The following is a 24289-nucleotide window of genomic DNA, read 5'->3' on the forward strand; positions in this document are numbered from 1 at the left end:
CAGCGATGTCATTTGTATCCGGTCCTTTGAACGCAGGTACAATCGAGTCCAGGTGCTTTCAGTTATGTCGTGGTGTTTGCCGCGATTCGTGACAAAAATGTGACCACATGTGATGTGGTCTTTGGGCAGCCACATGTCCCCCGGGAGCCTTGGGCCCGGGGTAGCTGCCCATAATGGACATATGAGGATCCGTTACTGGACATTGCTGGACACAAGTTATTAAAAGAGAGCATTATTAAGGACTGTAGGCCATTTTTGGCATATTTTTATATGTTTCAAGAAGGAGAAGAGATGATATGGGCAAACTTTTTGGAGTAGCAGCCAGGTCAGTCTTCCTTTGGCAGGGAAACACTGTCTCCTAATATCATAGCTAGAGTTGTTCAAAGGTGGAGCTTTACTTTAGCAGTGGCTTTTGGCATTTAATATAAGCGATGGTAATTACGCAATAAAAACTAGTTTTGATTTTGACAAAGTAATGTTTCAGAAATGACCAAGAACTGTATCATAATAACTCTCTAAACAGTTGTTGTGGCTTACCTTTAACAGGATCGCCCGGCCATGCAGTTGTACCAGCCAGGAGCTCGCAGTCGCATAACTACAGGATTTACAAGTAAATATGTGGAGGAACCATCCTACATGAAGAATGATGCAGACAACATATCTGATAAAAGCTCAGAGAAGAGTGAAGATATTGGATAAATCACAGGTCCTGGAAGGAAAATTTATTATGCAAGTGCTCGGACTCCACTTTTGACAATGGACAAAAGAAGCTGAAGCCAAACCACATGTTGCCTGCCTCATTCTTCCCCTGGAAATGGAAGTAAAAAAAAATGTTGCATACTTTCTACTATCCCATTGTGTGCCAAAGAGCTCCTAATAAATTGTACCACAGCCCATTTACTGAGTTCCTGATGTATGTTTCAGGGAGAGAAAACATTATTAGTAACTATGACCAATCTTTATATTTATTCTTATGTAAAGTGAAATGCTAGTACGGATTTTAGTCTGATCAAACAGAATGCAGAAATAGCACATGCAGTTTCATAAAGTTCTATCAATGTTTTTAACAGTTCACTTTTAGTGAGGTTAGTGATACTTGCAGCATTTCCCTTCTTTTTTGTATGCAAGTAAATAACAGTCATACTGTACTATTGAGTTGTGAATGGTCTGTGTAGACATAATCTCTTACAACTGTAAGGTATGAAAATTAACATTCTGCAAAATGCAGTAAAATACAATTTAGAATTTCTTTTGATTTTTCTACATACAACATTATAGAGCATTTACTCTTACAGAAACAAGTGATTGCTAGCGACAGCCACATTCAGTTGTATCTCCGTCCTCAGGACGCAGATACAATTGAATACTATAGGCTGCAGGGCACGTTAGGCCTGCAGCCTATAGTATTCAATTGTATCTGCGTCCTGAGGACGCAGATACAACTGAATGTGGCTGTCGCTAGCAATCACTTGTTTCTGTAAGAGTAAATGCTCTATAATGTTGTATGTAGAAAAATCAAAAGAAACTCTAAATTGCATCCCACGTTAGGCTTGCAGCCTATAAGGCGCTGGGAAAACTCCTGGCGTGATGATGTCGCTGCATCATGCTAGTCTGCGCATGCCTCCCGCTCAGAGGATGTGCAGCGCTCCATCCGTCGCGGTAACGGGGCAAGGTAAGTATAATTTTTTTTGGTGGCTGTCTGGCAATACATGGGGGGGCGGGGTTGGCTGTGTAGCACAATATACAAGGGGGGACACTGTAGCACTATATACAAGGGGGAGAGCGCTGTGTAGCACTTTATACAAGGGGGGATGTTGTGTAGCACTACACCGTATTCCAAATTATTATGCAAATGTTATTTTTCGCTGATTTTCCTAAATAGTCGATGCAAATGACAGTATAATCTTCAAGCCATCAACCGTTGGAGTATAATGCAAATTTTATTGAACAAATCTAATGATAACAGATTTTTTTTTAGAAGTAAAAAACTCAAAATGCACTGTTTCAAATTATTATGCACAACAGAGATCAAAACATTTTAAAGGTTGTAAAGAGAACTAAAATGGTAATTTGTTGAATTTGCAGCATCAGGAGGTCATATTTACAGAAATCAAGAGCTCTTTCAATAAAAAAAAACTTAACAGGCCAAGTTACATGTTAACATAGGACTCCTTCTTTGATATCACCTTCACAATTCTTGCATCCATTGAATTTGTGAGTATTTGGACAGTTTCTGCTTGAATATCTTTGCAGGATGTCAGAATAACCTCCCAGAGCTTCTGTTTTGATGTGAACTGCCTCCCACCCTCATAGATATTTTGCTTGAGGATGCTCCAAAGGTTCTCAATAGGGTTGAGGTCAGGGGAACATGGGGGCCACACCATGAGTTTCTCTCCTTTTATGCCCATAGCAGCCAATTGCACAGAGGTATTCTTTGCAGCATGAGATGGTGCATTGTCATGCATAAAGATAATTTTGCTACGGAAAGCACGGTTCTTCTTTTTGTACCACGGAAGAAAGTGGTCAGTCATAAACTCTACGTACTTTGCAGAGGTCATTTTCACACCGTCAGAGACCCTAAAGGGGCCTACCAGCTCTCTTCCCATGATTCCAGCCCAAAACATGACTCCGCCACCTCCTTGCTGACGTTGCAGCCTTGTTGGGACATGGTGGCCATTCACCAACCATCCACTACTCCATCCATCTTTACCATCCAGGGTTGCACGGCACTCATCAGTAAACAACACGGTTTGGAAATGAGTCTTCATGTATTTCTGAGCCCACTGCAACCGTTTCTGCTTGTGAGCATTGTTTAGGGGTGGCCGAATAATAGCTTTATGAACACTTGCAAACCTCTGGAGGATCCTACACCTTGAGGTTTGCGGGACTACAGAGGCACCAGCAGCTTCAAATACCTGTTTGCTGCTTTGCAATGGCATTTTAGCAGCTGCTCTCCTAATCCTATTAATTTGTCTGGCAGAAACCTTCCTCATTATGCCTTTATCTGAACGAACCCGTCTGTGCTCTGAATCAGCCACAAATCTTTTCACAGTACGATGATCACGCTTACGTTTTCTTGAAATATCCAATGTTTTCATACCTTGTCCAAGGTATTGCACTATTTCACCCTTTTCGGCAGCAGAGAGATCCTTTTTCTTTCCCATATTGCTTGAAACCTGTGGCCTGCTTAATAATGTGGAACGTCCTTCTTAAGTAGTTTTCCTTTGATTGGGCACACCTGGCAAACTAATTATCACAGGTGTCTGAGATTGATTACAATGATCCAAAGAGCCCTAAGACACAAAATACCATCCATGAGTTTAATTGAAAAACTAATAATTAAATGTTTATGACACTTAAATCCAATGTGCATAATAATTTGGAACACGGTGTATATACAAGTGGGATTCTGTGTAGCACTATATACAAGGGGGGCGCTGTGTAGGACTATATACAAGGGAGGGAACGCTGTGTAGCACTATATACAAGGGGGGGGACGCTGTGTAGCACTATATACAAGGGGAGCGCTGTGTAGCACTATATACAAGGGGGGACGCTGTGTGGCACGAAATACATGGGGGGGAACGCTGTGTAGCACTATACAAGGAAGGGCGCTATGTAGCACTATATACAAGGGGGCATGCTGTGTAGCACTATATACAAGAACGCCGCCGCTGTGTAGCAGTATATACAAAGGGGGTACGCTGTGTAGCACTATATACAAAGGGGGGCGCTGTGTAGCATTATATACAAGGGGGGATGCTGTGTAGCACTATATACAAGGGGGGAACGCTGTGTAGGACTATATACAAGGGAGGGGACGCTGTGTAGCACTATATACAAGGGGGGACGCTGTGTAGGACTATACAAGGGAGGGGACGCTGTGTAGCACTATATACAAGGGGGGGATGCTGTGTAGCACTATATACAAGGGGAGCGCTGTGTAGCACTATATACAAGGGGGGACGCTGTGTGGCACGAAATACATGAGGGGAACGCTGTGTAGCACTATATACAAGGGGGGGTGCTGTGTAGCACTATATACAAGGGACGACGACGCTGTGTAGCACTATATACAAGGGGGATGCTGTGTAGCACTATATACAAGAGGGAGGCTGTGTAGCACTATATACAAGGGGGAGCACTGTGTAGCACTATATACAAGGGGAAATTTTGTGTAGCACTCTATACAAGGGGTGGATGCTGTGTAGCACTATATACAAGGGGGACGCTGTCTATATACAAGGGAGCGCTGTGTAGAACTATATACAAGGGGGGCTGTGTAGCACTATATGCAAGTGGGGATGCTGTGTAGCACTATATACAAGGGGGGGCACTGTGTAGCACTATATACAAGGAGGGCACGCAGTGTAGCACTATATACAAGACGACGACTATGCTGTGTAGCACTATGTACAAAGCGGGGACGCTGTGTAGCACTATATACAAGGGGGCGCTGTGTAGCACTATATACAAGGGGGACGCTGTGTATCACTATATACAAGGGGGACGCTGTGTTGCACTATACAAGGGACGACGACGCTGTGTAGCACTATATACAAGGAGGGGGGACGTTGTAGCACTATATACAAGAGGGGAGCACCGTGTAGCACTATATACAAGGGGGGATGCTGTGTAGCACTCTATACAAGGGGTGGATGCTGTGTAGCACTGTATTCAAGGGGGCGCTGTGTAGCACTATATACAAGGGGGACGCTGTGTATCACTATATACAAGGGGGACGCTGTGTTGCACTATACAAGGGACGACGACGCTGTGTAGCACTATATACAAGGAGGGGGGACGTTGTAGCACTATATACAAGAGGGGAGCACCGTGTAGCACTATATACAAGGGGGGATGCTGTGTAGCACTGTATTCAAGGGGGGGACGCTGTATAGAACTATATACAAGGGGGGCTGTGTAGTACTATATACAAGGGGGGACACTAGCACTATATACAAGGGGGGATGCTGTGTAGCACTATATACAAGGGGTGGGACGCTGTGTAGTACTATATACAAAGGGGGCGCTGTGTAGCACTATATACAAGGGGGGACAACGCTGTTTAGCACTATATACAAGGTGGGGGGGGGGCGCTGTAGCACTATATACCAGGGGGGACATTGTGTAGCACTTTATACAAGGGGGGATGCTGTGTAGCACTATATACAAGAGGGAGGCTGTGTAGCACTATATACAAGGGGGGAGCACTGTAGCACTCTATACAAGGGGCGGATGCTGTGTAGCACTATATACAAGGGGGACGCTGTCTATATACAAGGGGGGGCGCTGTGTAGAAATATATACAAGGGGGCTGTGTAGCACTATATACAAGTGGGGATGCTGTGTAGCACTATATACAAGGGGGGTGACGCTATGTAGCACTATATACAAGGGGGGGCACTGTGTAGCACTATTTACAAGGGGGGCACGCATTGTAGCACTATATACAAGATGATGACGATGCTGTGTAGCACTATATACAAAGCGGGGACGCTGTGTAGCACTATATACAAGGGGGGCGCTGTGTAGCACTATATAGAAGGACGCTGTGTAGCACTATATACAAGGGGACACTGTGTCACTATATACAAGGGGGAGAGCGCTGTGTAACACTATATACAAGGGAGACGCTGTGTAGCACTATATACAAGGGGTGGGACGCTGTGTAGCACTATATACAAAGGGGGCGCTGTGTAGCACTATATACAAGGGTAAACAACAAATCAGCAGCACAACCAACAGAGTTCCTCCAGAGGGGATCAAGGTAGAAATCCCAAGTAGGGACGGTGCAAGCAGTAAAACTGTCCCAGGTCCAACAGGACAACTTGTGCAGAGTAGTAGAAGAAAGGACTGCAGCACTCAGTATTCCAAAAAATAGAAAATGTATTCACCAAGCATAAAACTGCAACATTTCACCTTGATAAAGACCCTATTGGGGTTGAAACGTTGCAGTTTTATGCTTGGTGAATAAATTTTCTATTTTTTGGAATACTGAGTGCTGCAGTGCTTTCTTCTACTACTATATACAAGGGGGGGACTATTCTGCGTAGCACTATATACAAGGACGGGGACGCTGTAGCAATATATACAAGGGGGGACATTGTGTAGCACTTTATACAAGGGGGGATGCTGGGTAGCACTATATACAAAAGGGAGGCTGTGTAGCACTATATACAAGGGGGGAGCACTGTATAGCACTATATACAAGGGGGGATGCTGTGTAGCACTATATACAAGGGGTGGATGCTGTGTAGCACTATACAAGGGGGGACGCTGTCTATATACAAGGGGGGGCGCTGTGTAGATCGATACACAAGGAGGGTTGTGTAGCACTATATACAAGGGCGGGACGCTGTGTAGCACAATATACAGGGGGGTGTTGCACTTTATACAAGGGGGGCTGTGTAGCTCTATATACAAGGGGGGCGCTGTATAGCACTATATACAATGGGGGGCGCTGTGTAGCACTATATACAAGGGGGGATGCTGTGTAGCACTATATACAATGGGGGGGGGGCTGTGTAGCACTATGTACAAGGGGGGCGACGCTGTGTAGCACTATATACAGTTAGGTCCAGAATTATTTATTAACAGTACCATAAATGAAAAAAAAAATGTAATACTTTGTGGAGAATCCTTTGCAGGCAATGACTGCCTGAAGTCTGGAACCCATGGACATCACCAAACGCTGGGTTTCCTCCTTTGTGATGCTTTGCCAGGCCTCTACTGCAGCTGTCTTCGGTTGTTGCTTGTTTGTGGGTCTTTCTACCTTAAGTTCTATCTTAAGCAAGTGAAATGCATGCTCGATCGGGTTGAGATCTGGTGATTGACTTGGCCATTGCAGAATATTCCACTTCTTTGCCTTAAAAAACTCCTGGGTTGCTATTGGAATGCATTCTGCGATCATCCACCACTGTTGTCTTCCGTGGACGTCCAGGCCTTTTGGAGTTCACGAGATCACCAGTGCGCTTTTTTTTCAAGAATGTACCAAACTGTTGATTTGGCCACTCATAACATTTGTGCTATCTCTCTGATGGATTTCTTCATTTTTTTAAGCCTAACGATGGTCTGTTTCACTTGCATTGAGAGCTCCTTTGACCTCATTTTGTGGGTTCACAGCAACAGCTTCCAAATGCAAATGCCTGAAATCAACTCCAGACCTTTTACCTGCTTAATTGATGCTGGATTAACGAGGGAATAGCCCATGCGGGCCTATTAAATAGCTTTTGAGATAATTGTCCAATTACCTTTGGTCCCTTGAAAAAGAGGCAGCTACATATTAAAGAGCTGTAATTCCTAAACCCTTCCTCATATTAGGATGTGAATACCCTCAAATTAAAGCTGAGAGTGTAAAGGATCTGCCAGGCACAGCTTCTGTGTCAACACCCATAGGTAATCAGCCTGCACCTGCTTCTATGTCTGTGAGACTGACTCCATCTTCCACCACTCAGGATGGCAGGCTTAGGAGTGGGAGAGCCTATCACAGCCTGGCCAGACGGAGCTAGCTCCCGCCCTCTGTCTATTTATACCTGCCTTTCCTGTTCCTCCTTGCTTGTGATTCTTCTCGTTTGGTTTCCTGGCCCTGCTGCAGCTTCTTGAACTATTTGACCTTGCTTCATATTGACCCTGGCTTACTGACTACTCTCCTGCTCTGCGTTTGGTACCTCGTACACTCCTGGTTTGACTCGGCTTGTTCACTACTCTCCTGCTCTGCGTTTGGTACCTCGTACACTCCTGGTTTGACTTGGCTCGTTCACCACTCTTGTTGCACACGGTGTTGCCGTGGGCAACTGCCCCTTTTCCCTTGCTTCTGTGTACCCTTGTCTGTCTGTCTGTTGTGCACTTATTGAGCGTAGGGACCGTCGCCCAGTTGTACCCCGTCGCCTAGGGCGGGTCGTTGCAAGTAGGCAGGGACTGAGTGGCGGGTAGATTAGGGCTCACTTGTCTGTTTCCCTACCCCCAAAATTACAGAGAGTCTGCACTTTAAGCTCATATTGATTATATAACTGTATATTCAAAATGTTTCGGTAAACAGCTAAAATGCTACAACTTATGTCACTGTCCAAATAATTCTGGACCTAACTGTACAAGGGAGTGGGGTATGTGTAGCACTATATAAAAGGGAAAGGGGTTTGTAGCACTATATACAAGGGAGGGGGATGTGTAGCACTATATGCAAGGGGGGGGCTGTGTAGCACTATATATAAGGGAGGGGGTGCTGTGTGGCAATGCATGGGGGAATTGTGTAGCACAATATACAAGGGAGGGGGTACTTTGTGCCACTATATACAAGGGGGGGCTGTGTGGCACTATATACAAGGGGGGCTGTGTGGCAATATATACACAAGGGAGAAGGGCTGTGTGGCACTATATACAAGGGGTGTGGCACTATATACAAGGGGGGCTTTGTGGCATTATATACAAAGGGGGGTTTTGTGTGGCACTATATACAAGGGAGGGGGCTGTGTGGTAATATACAGGGGGGGATTGCTGCCTATCACTATATACAAGGAAGGGGGCATGGCACTATATACAAGGTGGTGCTGTGTGGCACTATATACAAATGGGGGGTTCTGTTTGGTACTATATACAAGGGAGGGGGCTGTGTGGCACTATATACAAGGGGGCTGTGTGGCACTATATACAAGGGGGCTGTGTGGCACTTTATAGAAGAGAGGGGAGCACTGTGGCACTATCTTCTAAGAGGCTGTTTGGCACTATCTTCCAAGGGGAGTTGTGTGGCACTTTATATAAGGAGGGAAGCGCTGCCTACAGGGGGGCTGTGTGTGGTGCTATCTACAGGGGTCACAAAGGGGGCATTATTATTGTGGTAGCATAAAGGGGGGGTTACTGAGGGGCACTTTTATTGTGTCGAACACTGAGGGATCATTATTACCATCTGGGGCACTGCGGAATACGAGTTTGTTTATGGAGGATGGGATATAGGTGTGGTGGGTTATTGAAAAGCAAGAAACCAACATGTTTGCGTGTCAAATTCTGCAGAGACGAGTCGTGGCTGGAATAAGTCATCACAGTGGTCTGGGCCGGATGGAGAAAAAGAGGGAAATTGAACAACTCTAATCAGAGAAAACATCACCTGTAAGTCACTAGATATAAATGTGCTGTTATCAGTTATATCGTCTGCAGAGCTCCTGTTTATAACTGGCATCTACCATTATATGGTCACTATTTGGTGGTAATATTGGTCTTTGTATAGTGGTTTTTATTCAGTAACAGTATGGTGGTATTATTCAGTTACTATGTGGTTATGGTGTGGCAGTATTATTCAGTAACACTATGGGGGTATTAGTCAGTCATTATGTGGTTATGGTGTGGAGGTATTATTCAGTAACAGTATAGGAGTAATATTTCATCTGGTATAGTGGTATTATTTAAAGAGTACCTTTCACCTGCCCATACATGGGCAGCTGAGTGCAGCATGTAATCGGCAGGGCTGTACAAACCCTGGGGCACTTTACATATTTTTCCTACCCTCCTCCGTTATTTAGATATCGGTGCCGTTATATTTGGCGCCCGATATTTAAATAACCCCCTGAACTGTTACTGGGGAGTGTAATTGGCTAGGGGGCATGTAACATCGCTGTGACAATGTCCACTCAGCTACGGACCGTGTCACAGCAAGAGCTGGAGACAGAAGAGCGTGTGCGCGTGCACGCGCAGTTCGGAACGGTGCGCATGCACAGTCTCACTCACTCTTCAGCTTCGGCAGACAAGACTGTGTGAACTCTCGCGAGAGATCACACAGTCTTTTCCTTGTCTGCCAAGAGATGAAGAATAAAAGCGTGAGTGCGTGCGCACTCCTCTCTCCAGCTCTTGCTGTGGCACTGTCTGTAGCTGAGTGTCGCAGCGATGTTACATACCCCCTTGCCAATTACACGCCCCATCGACAGTTCAGGGGGTTATTCAAATATCGGGCGCCAAATATAACGGCACCCATATCTAAATAACGGAGGAGGGTAGGAAAAAATGGGGCAGTATCTATAGGGGGCACTATCTATAAGGGGGGCTGCGTGTGGCACAAGGGGGGAGGCCCAGTCAAAAGTTTTGCTTTGGGCCCCAATCAGGGGCGTAACTAGGAAACACTGGGCCCCATAGCAAACTTTTGACTGGGGCCCCCCCTCCCCTGGGTGTCACACAACCCCCCCTTGTAGATAGTCCCTTTTTTACAGCCCCCCTGTAGAAAACACCTTACAGCCCCCTCTGTAGATGGCGCCATACAGTCCCCCCTGTAGATAACGCCATACAGCCCCCTCTGTAGATATCTACAAAGGGGGCTTTATGGCGTTATCTACAGAGGGGGCTGTATGGCGCTATCTACAGGGGGCTGTATCGCGTTCTCTACAGGGGGGGCTGTATGGCGCCATCTACAGAGGGGGCTGTATGGCGCTATCTACAGAGGGGGCTGTATGGCGTTATCTACAGTGGGGGCTGTATGGCGCTATCTACAGGGGGGACTGTATGGCGTTATCTACAGGGGGTCTGTATGGCGTTATCTACACGGGGTCTGTATGGTGTTATCTACAGGGGGTCTGTATGGCGTTCCCTACAGGGGGGTCTGTAGGGAACGCCATACAGCCCCCCCCTGTAGGGAACGCCATACAGCCCCCCCTGTAGGGAACGCCATACAGCGCCCCCTGTAGGGAACGTTATACAGCCCCCCCTGTAGGGAACGCCATACAGCCCCCCCTGTAGGGAACGCTATATAGCCCCCCCCTGTAGGGAACGCCATACAGCGTCCCCAACCCCCCAAAAAAATGTGACCTACAGTGTGAGTAGACATGTATCCCCTATCCACAGGATAGGGGATACATGTGTGATCGCTGGCAGCGATAGGGAGAACGGGGGACTGAAAGTCCCCTGAAGTTCTCCATGACTAACCTCTCACTTCCGGCGTCTGTTTCGGCAGCTCAATAAAAATGAAAAGAGCGCTGGTCACGCATGCGCACAAGCGTGACCGGCGCTCCATTAATTTCTACGGAGTTGCCGACACAGACCCCGGAAGTCCGAGGTTTGTGATGGAGAAATTCAGGGGACTTTCAGTCCCCCGTTCTCCCTATCGCTGCCAGCGATGACACATGTATCCCCTATCCTGTGGATAGGGGATACATGTCTTTTGTTTAATGGCAGAGCGGGGAGATACCTCCCTGCTCTGCCGTAGTGTTCAGTGGCGTCCCGCTGTAGCAGCCATAGTGGCTGCTAGCGGAGCCTCCGGCCATGGTGGGTGCCCGTGCCGGCGGGCGACACGGGCCCCCTCATGCCGCGGGCCCCGTAGCAGCCGCTACGGCTGCTATAGCGGTAGTTACGCCACTGGCCCCAATCTTTCCTAGTTACACCCCTGGTGTTCACATCTGCGTCGGGGTTCTATCGATGGCTTCTGTCAGACTTCCCGTTAGGGGAACCCATGAACGCAACAACGGAAATCATAGCTTCCGTTTGCATTACCATTGATTTCAATGGTATTATTTCCGTTGCAAATTGTTTCCGTTTTTGTCTTTGCTCCATAATGTTTCTGTTTTTTGGACGGAATCAATAGCGCAGTCGACTGCGCTTTTGTTTCCGCAAAAAAGGAAACCTTATGGAATAGAGACAAACAGAAACCATTTGCACAATGGTAATGCAAACGGAAGCTATTGTTTCCGTTTGGTTTGCGTTTATGGGTTCCCCTGACGGAAAGGTCTGACAGAAGCCATCAATAGAACCCCGACGCAGATGTGAACAGGCCCTAATTCAGCATTTGGGGCCACACTTTTAACCTAGCCCAGGGCCACACTTTGTCTAAAACTGGCCCTGAACTTTGATAAAGAAAAAAATATAAAACTGGCCCTGAGGATAGGTGATAAATGTGTCATTGGTGAGGGTTCGACCTCTGGGACCCCCAACGATCCTGAGAACAGGGGTGCCCTATGTGAATGGAGTGGGTTTACGTATACTCGTCCTCCGCTCCATTCAATTTCTATGGGGCTGCCGGACAAAAAGCTTTCCAGGACCCCTGTTTTCGGGATCGGTGGGGTCCCAGTGGTTGTACCCTCACCATTCAGACATTTATCATTTTTCATGTGGATAGGTTTTAAATAATCATTATGAGAAAAACCCTTTAAGTTTGAAAAATAAGTTCTGTTCAGTCGTATTTCTTCTCTCTATGTTTTAAAAACTGTCGGACACGAGAAGCCTTTCCTGTAAAGGAGCTTTGAAGGAGAGACTTCTGACTTCATTTTGCTGCCTAGCAACCGGACATCCTGCTATCCTGACCTCAGTTTTAAACTTCTGCCGTGCGACGTGGCTGTCAGCACCATTGGAGGTACAATTGAAATTTTTGAAGTACAAAGTCAAACTGAAAAAAACCTTTCAACGCAGGCTTACGTAGAAAAGTGTTTAGCCATAAAGCCCACAGGGTCATAAGAGACTCTATACTTACTTTTTTACATGATTGTTTTCCTGTAACTAGATCTAATACAGCCTCGGTCCTTATATTTCAGAGCTAATCTAGGCCAGCAGCTCTAGTCCATACAGGACACCCAGAGAAGTTGTGAATTTTCACCTTATAGTCAGGACTAGTATGGGAGCTGGCAGTGGCACTTTCTGTATTTTGTAGACTGTGCTTATTGAATGATGTGACTTTCGGGATTTGGAAAGCAGAGTTGAAAATAATTGTCTCAAAGAGAATTGAATTTAATCTTTTTATCAGGTTGTTATATAAGAGGATGACATTTTACCTACCAATAGAAGATTCATACAGGTGCTTTAACATCACTAACACTTACTTGCCAGGTTTTGTAATTAAAGGGGTTATCCAAATTTATGAAAAATACAGAAAATTACCTGTATGTGCCTGAATGGTCACCAGATGATGCCACCATAGCTCAGAAGTGGTTATTTTTTATTTTCATTATCTTGCCCAGCTCTGTGCAATACTGCTGTTTTGATGCTCTGAGAGCTTTCTGTGGTTGGCATTACTATGTAAAGGACTACAGTTCCCATAATTCCTCTCTCCTATCAGACATTGCCTCTATTTACAGCTGCTTACATGCCTCTCTATTGTTTTTTCCTTCCCGCGTTCAAAAAGTCATAACTTTTAAAAAAAATTGTGGACACAGCCATATGAGGACTTAATTTTTACAGGACAAATTGTACTTTCTAATGGCACTATTTAATATTATGTGGGATGGGGTGGAATTGGTAAAAAAAAGCAGTTCCGACATTTTTATATGGGTTTTGTTTTCTGGTGTTTACTGTGCGGTGAAAATGGCACGTAACCTTTATTCTGCGGGTCAGTACGATCACAGTGATAACAAATTTATATAGTTTTTTTTTCATGTTTTAGTACCTTTAATAAAAATGTAAAAGTTTGCAAAAAAATTTTGTTTCGCCATATTGTGACCCCCGTAACTTTTTGATGTTTCTGTTTATAGAACTGTGTAAGGCGTCTTTTTGTACGGGGAAATACTACTTTTTTTATTGATACAATTTTGGGGAATGTCTGCCATTTTAAACACATTTTATAAAAAAATTTTGGGAGGTTGAAGTGGCAAAAAAACTGTGATTCGCCCATTTTGATCTTTTTTTCTGCTGTGGTGTTCACCGTATTGGATAAAAAAAATTATAGTTCTGACATTTTTGGACGCGGGGATACCTAATGTGTTTATGTTTATTTTTGTATGTGGTCTAGGAGAAGGGGATGATTTGAATTTTTATATTTTTTTTATAATTTTAAAAACTTTTCTTAAATTTATTACTTTTTTTTAGCCCATCTAGGGGGCTTGAACTTGCTATCATTAGATCGCTTATGCCATACACTGCCATTTTACAGTATTTCAGTCTATGGCAAAATCAGTGCATTGGTATTGAGACCTGCCACAGGCAGGTCTCAATATCAATCTTCCTATATCAGGCCTGGAAGAAGACTCCCGGCTGCCAAAGGAACACGCCGGCTCCCACGATCTCGCCACACAGGAACTGGTGACCGGCCTGAAAGCAAAAATGAAATTTAAAAAAAACCTCAGATGCCGGTGGTCACAGCTGACCACGGTATCTGAGGGGTTAAATGCTTGCAATCAGAGTTATCAGAAAATTCTTTGAATGATTGCATTTAAACTAGAATAAGAGACCTTGGAGTGGAAATGAATAATAAATTATTAAATCTAGGGTACAGGTCAATGAAGTCATTATGCAGTTTACCTGCAGTCCAGGGTCGATCTAGAAGGACACAGAATCAAAAGGACAAAGGGTAAAATTAATTTTTATTTTAATAATATTTTATTTTAAATATTTTTATTGAACGTCTGTACGTCAAGGAGATAACAAATAGAGCACAATATTGGTATGAGGGCTCACCCTCTGACCAAAGCAAATTTTTGACAGGTCATGTAAGTATTACAATATAAACATTGTTTCATTTTAAAAACAAATAAAAAAAAAAAAGACCACAAAACTCAACAATCAACAGAGTATTGAAAGAAGGAAAAAAAAGGGGGGGGGGGAAAGGACAAGATACATTTTAGGAGGGCAATTATCATTATTATTTATATCTATATTCAGTAAATTTCACATCTTTTTAATATATTTTCCTAATCCTTTTTGCGGTTTTACATGAAGTTCAATTTGGTTTTACTATGTGCGCTATAGAAACATTTCCTTTTTTGATTCATGGAAACAGCCAACAAGCTGCTATTGACAGATCTGCATTAATATAATTTTCTCTATATAGTACTTTGAATGCTGTGAATGGACTGTTGTACATTCAGTCCTACTCATTGATACAGGAATATCCAATGCAAGCATTAGGTATTTATATGATTGTAAATATGATAATTAGCAGGAAGATATATAACAAAACATTACATTTTAGATTTGCCTAATAAAAAGCCAATGATATTCATGGGTATAAAAGTAGGAATAATAAATAATACAAAGGGGATAGCTGGAGTAGGAATTATTGAATGCTTTCATGTGAGAAATGTCAAGAGGCAGCTCGAGTTGTACAGAATATATCAAGTGCACACATGTATTAGTGCCCATTGCAAAGAATAGGTAAACTCCAGTCAATACTGTCATGCCTTGCTTTTTATGACTAAGCATTTTACTAAAATAATGTGCTTCTTCTTCTTCGCATCCACACTGGACCTTCCGCCTTCTGACTGAGCTTCCTTGTCTTCATAGAAACAGAACTACTTCTGTTAATAGCACGAATGCTTATTTCTGATTTTGGTTTCATTTTTTCCCAAAATTCCTCACTGCTGCACAGCTGTAAAAAATAGGCAATACTCTATAGAAAAATTTGCCAGTAAAATATACATTACATAATGTTTTAAAATCAGTGTTTTTATCACCTATATTACATTAGTCAATGTTTAAAGTCATGTCCAATCATAAAACTGTGTTGTCCTAGGTACTTGTTTATAGACGTTGTTCGCTTTGGACGATCCCTACTTATTAGAAGGGACCTTTGACAATAAGTTGATCACAAAGTGAACAGCTATAATGGAAACCTGGCAGTAAGTGCTCAATTTCCCTGCAGCGGCACTACATGGGAAATTAGGCATTAGATAGTGCCCATTCAAATCAACGGTTTGTCTTTATAATACAGGAGAATTTCTACAGTCAGGCCTCATGCACACGACCGTAAAAAATCTCCGTAATACGGTCCACAATTACGGACCAGCCCGATTCTATTGGCCGTGGACACCTTTCCGTATCGCTATGGAAGGGTGTCCGTGCTGTAGAACCGTGCCTGGATTTATGGGGCATGTCCTACTTTTCGTTTTTTACGGGCTGTGCTTCCATACTTTGTATGGGAGCACGACCCGAAAATGCGTCCGTCGGCGGCCGGCCATGCCTGCAATCGCGGGCCGTGATTACGGGCACAGCCATGTGTATGAGGCCTAAAAGACGCTCCTTGTAACCGCTCTCCACTCTGGCCAAGAGATAAGGGTCCCATTAACTCAGAATTCCTCAACAGGGTAAATAAAAATTGGTTTTCTAAACTAGACAACCCCTTTAAGTACATGTTGGTACTGCCCACATGTTTGTTCATAATGTATCAGAGATGCAAAAAGGTTGTATACAAGGTTACATATTTCATCTTTCATATTTATTAAATTGTATGCCTATATCCTCATAATATGCATGTTTTACTATGCTTTTCCCTTATTCATTCCTCTAGGGCAGAGGTCTCAAACTCGACCGGGTAAGTGGGAAGTTGACGGGCCGCATTACTTTCAAATTTGATACAATACAAAATGATTGTTAATCAATTAGTTATTTGAACTACTATAACACTATATTACTAGAATAATAATACTACATTACTATAATAATAGCGCTAGGTTTAAAATTTGAGATATTTCTCCACGTGCTTATTTCAACAACCCAGCTTTCCAGTTTAAGTGTCGCCAAATGCAGTCCGGCGGCTCAGTTAGCACACATGTCAAGATTGGGCAGCCCCTTTTTAGATAGTGCCGCAGTGCCCTCTGTGGATGCTGCCGCAGTACCCTCTGTGGATAATGCAACACACCCCTAAATAAGGCCACAGTGCCCTCTGTAGATAAGGCCACAGTGCCCTCTGTAGCTAAGGCCACAGTGCCCTCTGTAGATAAGGCCACAGTGCCCTCTGTAGATAAGGCCACAGTGCCCTCTGTAGATAAGGCCACAGTGCCCTCTGTAGATAAGGCCACAGTGCCCTCTGTAGATAAGGCCACAGTGCCCTCTGTAGATAAGGCCACAGTGCCCTCTGTAGATAAGGCCACAGTGCCCTCTGTAATTAAGGCCACAGTGCCCTCTGTAGATAAGGCCACAGTTCCCTCTGTAGATAAGGCCACAGTGCCCTCTGTAGATAAGGCCACAGTGCCCTCTGTAGATAAGGCCACAGTGCCCTCTGTAGATAAAGCAACACACCCCTAGATAATGCCAGTGTCCTCTTCAGATACTGTCACACACCCACTTGTAGATAACGCCACAGTGCCCTCTGTAGAGGCTGCCACAGTGCCCTCTGTAGAGGCCGCCACAGTGCCCTCTGTAGAGGCTGCCACAGTGCCCTCTGTAGAGGCTGCCAAAGTGCCCTCTGTAGAGGCTGCCAAAGTGCCCTCGGTAGAGGCTGCCAAAGTGCCCTCTGTAGAGGCTGCCCCAGTGCCCTCTGTAGAGGCTGCCCCAGTGCCCTCTGTAGAGGCTGCCCCAGTGCTCTCTGTAGAGGCTGCCCCAGTGCCCTCTGTAGAGGCTGCCCCAGTGATGTCGGGGCTTGCCCAGAGCTGGAGTCCCAGGCAGAGCGCTAGTAGGCTCTTCCTGGGACTCCAGCTGTGCTCCTGACATCACTGGGACTCCTGCTCTGTGGAAGCCCCCGACATCATTGTCGATGTATGGACAGCGATGTCAGAGGCTTCCCCAGAGTCCCGGAGCAGAGCCGATAATAGCGCTCTGCCCTGGACTCCGCTCCGGGGAAGACCCTGACACACTGTCCATATATGGGCAGATGTCAGGGAATTCTGCAGCGTCCCGGAGCAGAGCCTATACTAGCGCTCTGCCCGGGACTCCGCTATGGGGAAGACCCTGACACACTGTCCACATATGGGCAGCGATGTCAGGGAATTCCACAGAGTCCCGGAGCAGAGCCTGTACTAGCGCTCTGCCCGGGACTCCGGCTCTGGGGAAGCCCCAGACATCGCTGTTCATATGTGGACAGCGATGTCAGGGAATTCCACAGAGTCCAGGAGCAGAGCCGACACCAGCGCTCTGCTCCGCTCTGGGCAAGACCCTGACACACTGTCCATATATTGGCAGCGATGTCAGGGAATTCCACAGAGTCCCGGAGCAGAGCCGACACCAGTGCTCTGCTCGGGACTCTGGCTCTGGGGAAGCCCCAGACATCGCTGTTCATATGTGGACAGCGATGTCAGGGAATTCCAGAGTCTCGGAGCAGAGCCGATACTAGCGGCTCTGTGTCCCGCGGGCCGCAGATGACAGCCCCAGGGGCCGCATGCGGCCCGCGGGCCGCGTGCTTGAGACCCCTGCTCTAGGGCATACAAGTATGGACACTTATCTGTTACCTTCACGGAAAGATTAAAAGGGTTGTAGGAAATTAGAAGAAAAAGCCCGTGAGCTGCAATACTAGACACAGCCCATAAACAAGAATTGTGCTGTTTCTGTGGGCACAAAAAAGTAATTTTTTCTATTCTCATACAATCCTTTTAACCCTTTCTATCTCATACGTTCTGGCATGCAGGAACTTTAATACTAAAGGACGTATCTAAAACGTCATTTCGAGTAAAGGCTCTAGCTCAGATAGCAGCTTTAGTCTTGTTTTGAAACAAAGATTCTTGGATTTAAGGCTGGGTTCACACGACCTATTTTCAGACGTAATGGAGGCGTTTTACGCCTTGAGTTACGGCTGAAAAAAAGGCTCCAATACGTTGGCAAACATCTGCCCATTACTTTCAATGGGCTTTATGATGTACTTTGCCGACGACCTGTCATTTTACGCGTCACTGTCAAAAGACGGTGAGTAAAATTACAGCCTCGTCAAAAGAAGTGCAGGACACTTCTTGGGACGTAATTGGAGCCGTTTTTCATTGACTCCAATGAAGAACAGCTCCAAATTACGTCCGTAAAGATGCCCCGCAAAACTAGAGTACATGCAATTACATCAGAAATTCAGGAGCTGTTTTCTCTTGAAAACAGCTCCGTAATTTCAGACGTAATTGCAGTTATCGTGTGCACATACCCTAACACCTTCAGGACTGAGCCTGTTTTGGCCTTCAGGACGATGACGATTTTACAAATCTGACATGTGTCACTTTATGTGGTAATAACTTGGGAATGCTTTACCTATCCAAGTGATTCTGAGATTGCTTTCTCGTGACACATTGTACTTTATGTTAGTGAAAAAATTTGGTCGATAAATTCAATATTTATTTGTAAAAAACACCAAGATTTGGAGAAAATTTGCAAAAATTAGTATTTTTCTAAATTTAAATGTATCTGCTTGTAAAACAGATAGTAATAGCACACAAAATAGTTACTAGTTTACATTTCCCATATATCTACTTTATGTTTGCATAGTTTTTTGAACATCCTTTTATTTTTCTAGGACGTTACAAGGCTTTGAACTTTAGCAGCAATTACTCAAGTTTCAAAAGGCTATTTTTACAAGGACCATTTCTGTTCTGAAGTGGCTTTGATGGCCTTATATATTAGAAAGTCCCCATATATCACCCCATTTTGAATACTGCATCCCTTGAAGTATTCAAAACAGCATTCAGAAAGTGTTTTAACCCTTTAGGCGTTTCACAGGAATTAAAGCAAAGTAGAGGTGAAATTTACAAATTTCATTTTTTTTTGCCAAAATTCATTTGTAATACATTTTTTTCTATACCACAGAAAGTTTTACCCGAGAAATGCAACTGAATATTTATTGCCCAAATTCTACAGTTTTTAGAAATATCCCACATGTGACCCTAGTGCGCTAATTTACTGAAATACAGGCCTCAGAAGCAAAAGAGCACCTAGTGGATTTTGGGGCATCCTTTTTTTTAGAATATATTTTAGGTACCATGTCAGGTTTGAAGAGGTCTTGTGGGGCCAAAACAATAAAGGCTCCCAAAAGTGACCCCATTTTGTAAACTACACCCCTCAGGAAATTTATCTAGGGGTATAGTAAGCATTTTGAACCCAAAGTTTTTTTGATACATTTATTTGAATTAGTATGTGAAGATGAAAATCTACTTTTTTCTGAAAAAAAGTAGAATTTTTTAATTTTTTCAAGGAATAAAAGATAAAAAACACCCCAACATATGTAAAGCAATTTCTCATGATTATAGCAATACCCCATATGTGGTAATAAACTGCTGTTTGGACCCACAGCAGGACACAGAAGGGAAGGAGCACCATTTGGATTTTGGATTTCTGATTTTGCTGAAATAGTTTTCAGTGATGTGTCGCGTTTGCAATGCACTGGAGGGAACAAAATAGTGGAAACCCACCAAAAGTGACCCCATTTTGGAAACTACACTCATCAAGGAATTTTTCTAGGGGTAATGTTAGCATTTTGACCCCACAGTTGTTTTGCTGAATTCATTGGAATTATTCTGTAAAGGTAAAAATCTTTTTACAAGGAATAAAGGAGAAAAAGCACCCCAACATTTGTAAAACAATTTCTCCCGATCACGTAAATATGCCATATGTGGTAATAAACTGCTGTTTGGACCCACAGCAGGGCTTAGAAGGGAAGGAGCGCTATTTGGCTTTTGGAGCTCAAATTTAGCTGAAATGGTTTTTGGGTGCCGTGTTGCATTTGCAAAGCCCCTGAAAGGACAAAACAGTGGAAACCCCCCATAAGTGACCACCATTTTGGAAATTACACCACTTAAAGAATCTATCTAGGGGTATTGTGGGCATTTAGACCCCAGAAGTCTTTTGCAGGATTTATTAGAATTAGGCCGTGAAAATGAATATCAACATTTCTTCCACTAAAATGTTGAATTTCACAAAGGATAAAGGAGGAAAAATCCACCCAACATTTGTAAAGCAATTTCTCCCGAGTACGGCAATACCCCACATGTGGTCATAAATGTTTTTTCATTAGAAAGTAATTAACCCTTTCCGAACTGAACCATTTTTTTATTTTCCTTTTTCGTTTTTCCCTCTCCGCTTTCCAAGAGCCATAACTTTTTTATTTTTCCGTCACTAGAGTGGTGTGAGAGCTTATTTTTTTGAGGGACGAGTGGTCGGTTTTATTGGTACCATTTTTTGGTACATACAACTTTTTGAGCACTTTTTATAAAATTTTTTGGTAGAGCCAAGGTGACCAAAAAACAGCGATTTTGCCATTTTAAATTTCGTATTTTTCACGTGAGACGCTCCATACATCACCTCCCACACTACGACATGCTATGTCGTGGTGCGCGAAGGGGTTAATGTGCAGCGGATGGTGCAGAGTGAAAATTAAAATTTTCCACTGATATGCCATTTTAGTGCACTATATGTTATGCCCAGTTTTTGCCACTGAAGACAAATACCTCAGAAAATATTAACCGGGTTCTCCCGGGTATGGCGACGCCATATCAGTGGACATAACCTGCTGTTTGGGCACGCTGTAGGGCTCAGAAGGGATGGAGCGACATTTGGCACGCAGATTTAGCTTGTTAGTTCTGTTTGGCGTTTTACTAATATTTCAGTTTATATTGTGGGGGCATATGTAATCTGCGCGGAGAACATCAGGGCATAATAAGAGGGTATAATAATGGGGTAAATAAATAATAATCCACAGATATGTGGCCGGTGTCGCACTGATAAATGGCGCCCAATCTTATCCGCTTTTGGAACACTCTGCACATTTTGCATCGCCATATTCTGAGAGCCAGAACTTTTTTATTTTTTCTCCACTGGAGCTGTGTGAGGACTTATTCTTTGCGGGACAATCTGTAGTTGTCATTGGTACCATTTTGGGGTACATGCAATTTTTTTGATCACTTTTTATTTCATTTTTTGGCAAGCAAAAAACCATAAATTCCGACAAGGTTTTTAATTCTTTTTTTTTATGGCGTTCACCCTGGGCTATAAATTACCATTTTACTTTATTCTGTGGGTCAGTACGATTACGGCAATACCATATGTATATAATTTTTTTATGTTTTGCAGCGTTTGCACAATAAAATCACTTATTTATAAAATAAATTCTTTTTTGTGTCCCCATATTCTGAGAGCCATAACTTTATTTTTCATTCAAAAAAGCTGTTTTGCGGGACGGGTTGTAGTTTGTATTGGTACTATTTTGGCGTACATGCGACTTTTTGATCACTTTTTATTGTATATTTTGGGAGGAGTGGTGACCAAAAAATAGTGATTCTGGCATTGTTTTTTTTACTTATTTTTCTTGCGGTGTTCACCGTGCGGGAAAAAGAATATTACAGTTTTATAGTTGGGGTCATTACGAATGCGGTGATACTAAATATGTGTACTTTTTTTAACGTGTTAATTTTTTTCCTATAATAAAAGACTTATTATAGGAAAAAAAGCATTTTTTGTTTGTCACTTATAACTTTTATTTTTACAATTTTTAAAAACATTTTTATTATCTTTTTTTTACTTTTTTTTACTTGTCCCACTAGGGGACACTTAGACTTGCAGCTCTGATCGCTGCTAGAACACATTACACTACCTACGTAGTATAATGTGTTCTAACGGTCATTGTGACAAGATAGTCCCAATGACAGGAAGCCTCGGAGAATCGGCTGGAGGCTGCTCCTCCGAGGCTTCCGTACATGGCAGCCCGGAGGCCATTGTCTGGCCTCTGGTTGCCGTGATAAGGATCGCCAGCCCCCGCATATGCATGTGGGGGGTTGCCGATCTGCTCTAAACCTCTTCAATACGGCAATCGCAATCGACCACTGAATCGAAGGGGTTAATTACCGATTTCAGCGGCGACATGACGCTGATCGGCAACAGGGAGAGCAGGGCAGACACCCTGCACAGTTAACCACCGCTGCGGTGTAGCGCCGCGCGGCGGTTAACTGATAAGGCGCGGACGTAACTGCACGTCCAAGTGCGCGAAGTTACTGTTCATCTGGGCGTTCATTTACGCCAAGGTGCGAAAGGGGTTAAATCAAGACCTAGATTCCAGCTAGAGCAGATAGCAGGTAGAGCAGCTCTCACTTCAGCCTGTATGGAGGAAACGAAGGGGGACAAGTGGGGGACATGCAAGCAGCATGAAGGGAGAGAAGGAGAAGTTGTGATCCTCCTCCTGTCCCTGAATTGCTGTAGATGACCCCAGGGGGAGTGTTAACATAAACTTTTGTTCATGTTATCACTCCCCCTTATCAATATTTGATAATCGTGTGATTATTAATCTTACAAGTCCCATCGACCATACTAATAAATATTGCCAGTGTAGCTTAGGACTAATGGATTTAGGGAAATTCAAGGGCACTTTACAGTATGTAATTCATTGAATGTTACTATAAACTGAACATTTTATCACTTTAAAACCATCCACTAATTTAATTAGCCTTTCTACTAAAATACTGCTTGGTGTAAGCGCTGTAAGGCTGGATTCACACGAGCATGTTTGGTCCGTAAAGAACGGAACGTATTTCGGCCACAAGTCCCGGCAGGAAAACACTGCAGGGAGCCGGGCTCCTAGCATCATAGTTATGTATGACGCTAGGAGTCCCTGCCTCTCCGTGGAACTACTGTCCCGTACTGAAAACATGATTACAGTATGGGACAGTTGTCCCGCATCGAGGCAGGGACTCCTAGCGTCGTACATAACTATGATGCTAGGAGCCCGGCTCCCTGCAGTGTTTTCGGTCCGGGACTTGCGGCCGAAATACGTTCCGTCCTTTACGGACCGAACATGCTCGTGTGAATCCAGTCTTAATATATGGGTTAAAGGGATTCTCCTCTTTAGACACTCTTTACTTGTTAGAAGGGTCCCTTAACTATAGGCTGATCACAAAGTGTCCTCCTGCTGGGACCCCCAGCGATCACCTTGTATCTGTGTGGAAAACCTGGCAATAAGTGTTCAATTTTCCCACAGCGCCACCAGGGGGGGAAATTAAGCATTACACGGTACGCATTTAAATCAATAGGTTGTGTATTGCAGGTCAGCACAGGTTCCCCAGAACAAGAGTAACTCTTTGTAACCTCTTTCAATTCTTTTTTTTTTCTTGCAATAAATTTTTTTATTGGTTTTACAGTTTTGTCAGTAGAAATATCATAAAGAAAATTACAAAAAAAAAAAGCAGAAAGGTCAACACGACCCATGGTTATCACACCATATTTATCATAACAGTGATACTACATTAAAAAAGTTAGGAAGATATGTCACGTATATTATATATGACAAATAAGGCTTCGTTCACATCTGCGTCAGCGTCCCGTTCTGACGTTACGTTGGAGCTTCCCGTCAGGGACCCTGACTGAAACAAATGGAAACCATAGGTTTCCATTTGCATCACCATTGATTTCAATGGTGATGGATCCGGTGCCATAGGTTTCTATTTGTCTCTGTTGTGCAGGAGTTCCGTCGTTTCGACGGAATTAATAGTGTAATCGAGCGTTTGGGTTGAGCTAAGAAAAGCAATCAGAAATAGGGGGAGAAGGGTGGGAAGGGGGGAGGAGGAGAAAGAGAAAAAAAATAAGGGGGGAAACAGAGAATTAGATAGTAGGGGAGATCAGGCCTGAGAATCCGCGAGACTAGTGTATTCAGCAGAGTAGACTCCGGTTCATAAGGCAGGGTGCAGTCAGTTACTTTTGACATAATGGAATGAATTGCTTT

The 24289-nt window shown here is 43.9% G+C and overlaps 2 protein-coding genes across 5 annotated transcripts in view; one reads left to right on the forward strand and one right to left on the reverse strand.

Annotated features, from left to right (window-relative positions):
• Positions 1-896, forward strand: part of UPF3A (UPF3A regulator of nonsense mediated mRNA decay) — a 48825-nt gene extending 47929 nt beyond the window's left edge. For 3 of the 4 annotated variants that reach the window (XM_075852648.1, XM_075852646.1, XM_075852647.1), the window contains exon 10: positions 547-896. In XM_075852648.1, coding sequence (XP_075708763.1) covers positions 547-699 — 153 coding nt within the window. In that variant the 3' untranslated portion in view covers positions 700-896. The remainder of the gene's footprint in view (positions 1-546) is intronic. The other variant, XM_075852649.1, reaches the window with a different exon arrangement.
• Positions 897-14308: 13412 nt separating this feature from the next.
• Positions 14309-24289, reverse strand: part of LOC142740909 (F-box only protein 36-like) — a 56795-nt gene continuing 46814 nt past the window's right edge. The window contains exon 4 of the mRNA XM_075850333.1: positions 14309-15268. Coding sequence (XP_075706448.1) covers positions 15107-15268 — 162 coding nt within the window. The 3' untranslated portion in view covers positions 14309-15106. The remainder of the gene's footprint in view (positions 15269-24289) is intronic.

Source organism: Rhinoderma darwinii, chromosome 2 (assembly GCF_050947455.1).
Source record: "Rhinoderma darwinii isolate aRhiDar2 chromosome 2, aRhiDar2.hap1, whole genome shotgun sequence".
Lineage (NCBI taxonomy): Eukaryota > Metazoa > Chordata > Amphibia > Anura > Rhinodermatidae > Rhinoderma > Rhinoderma darwinii.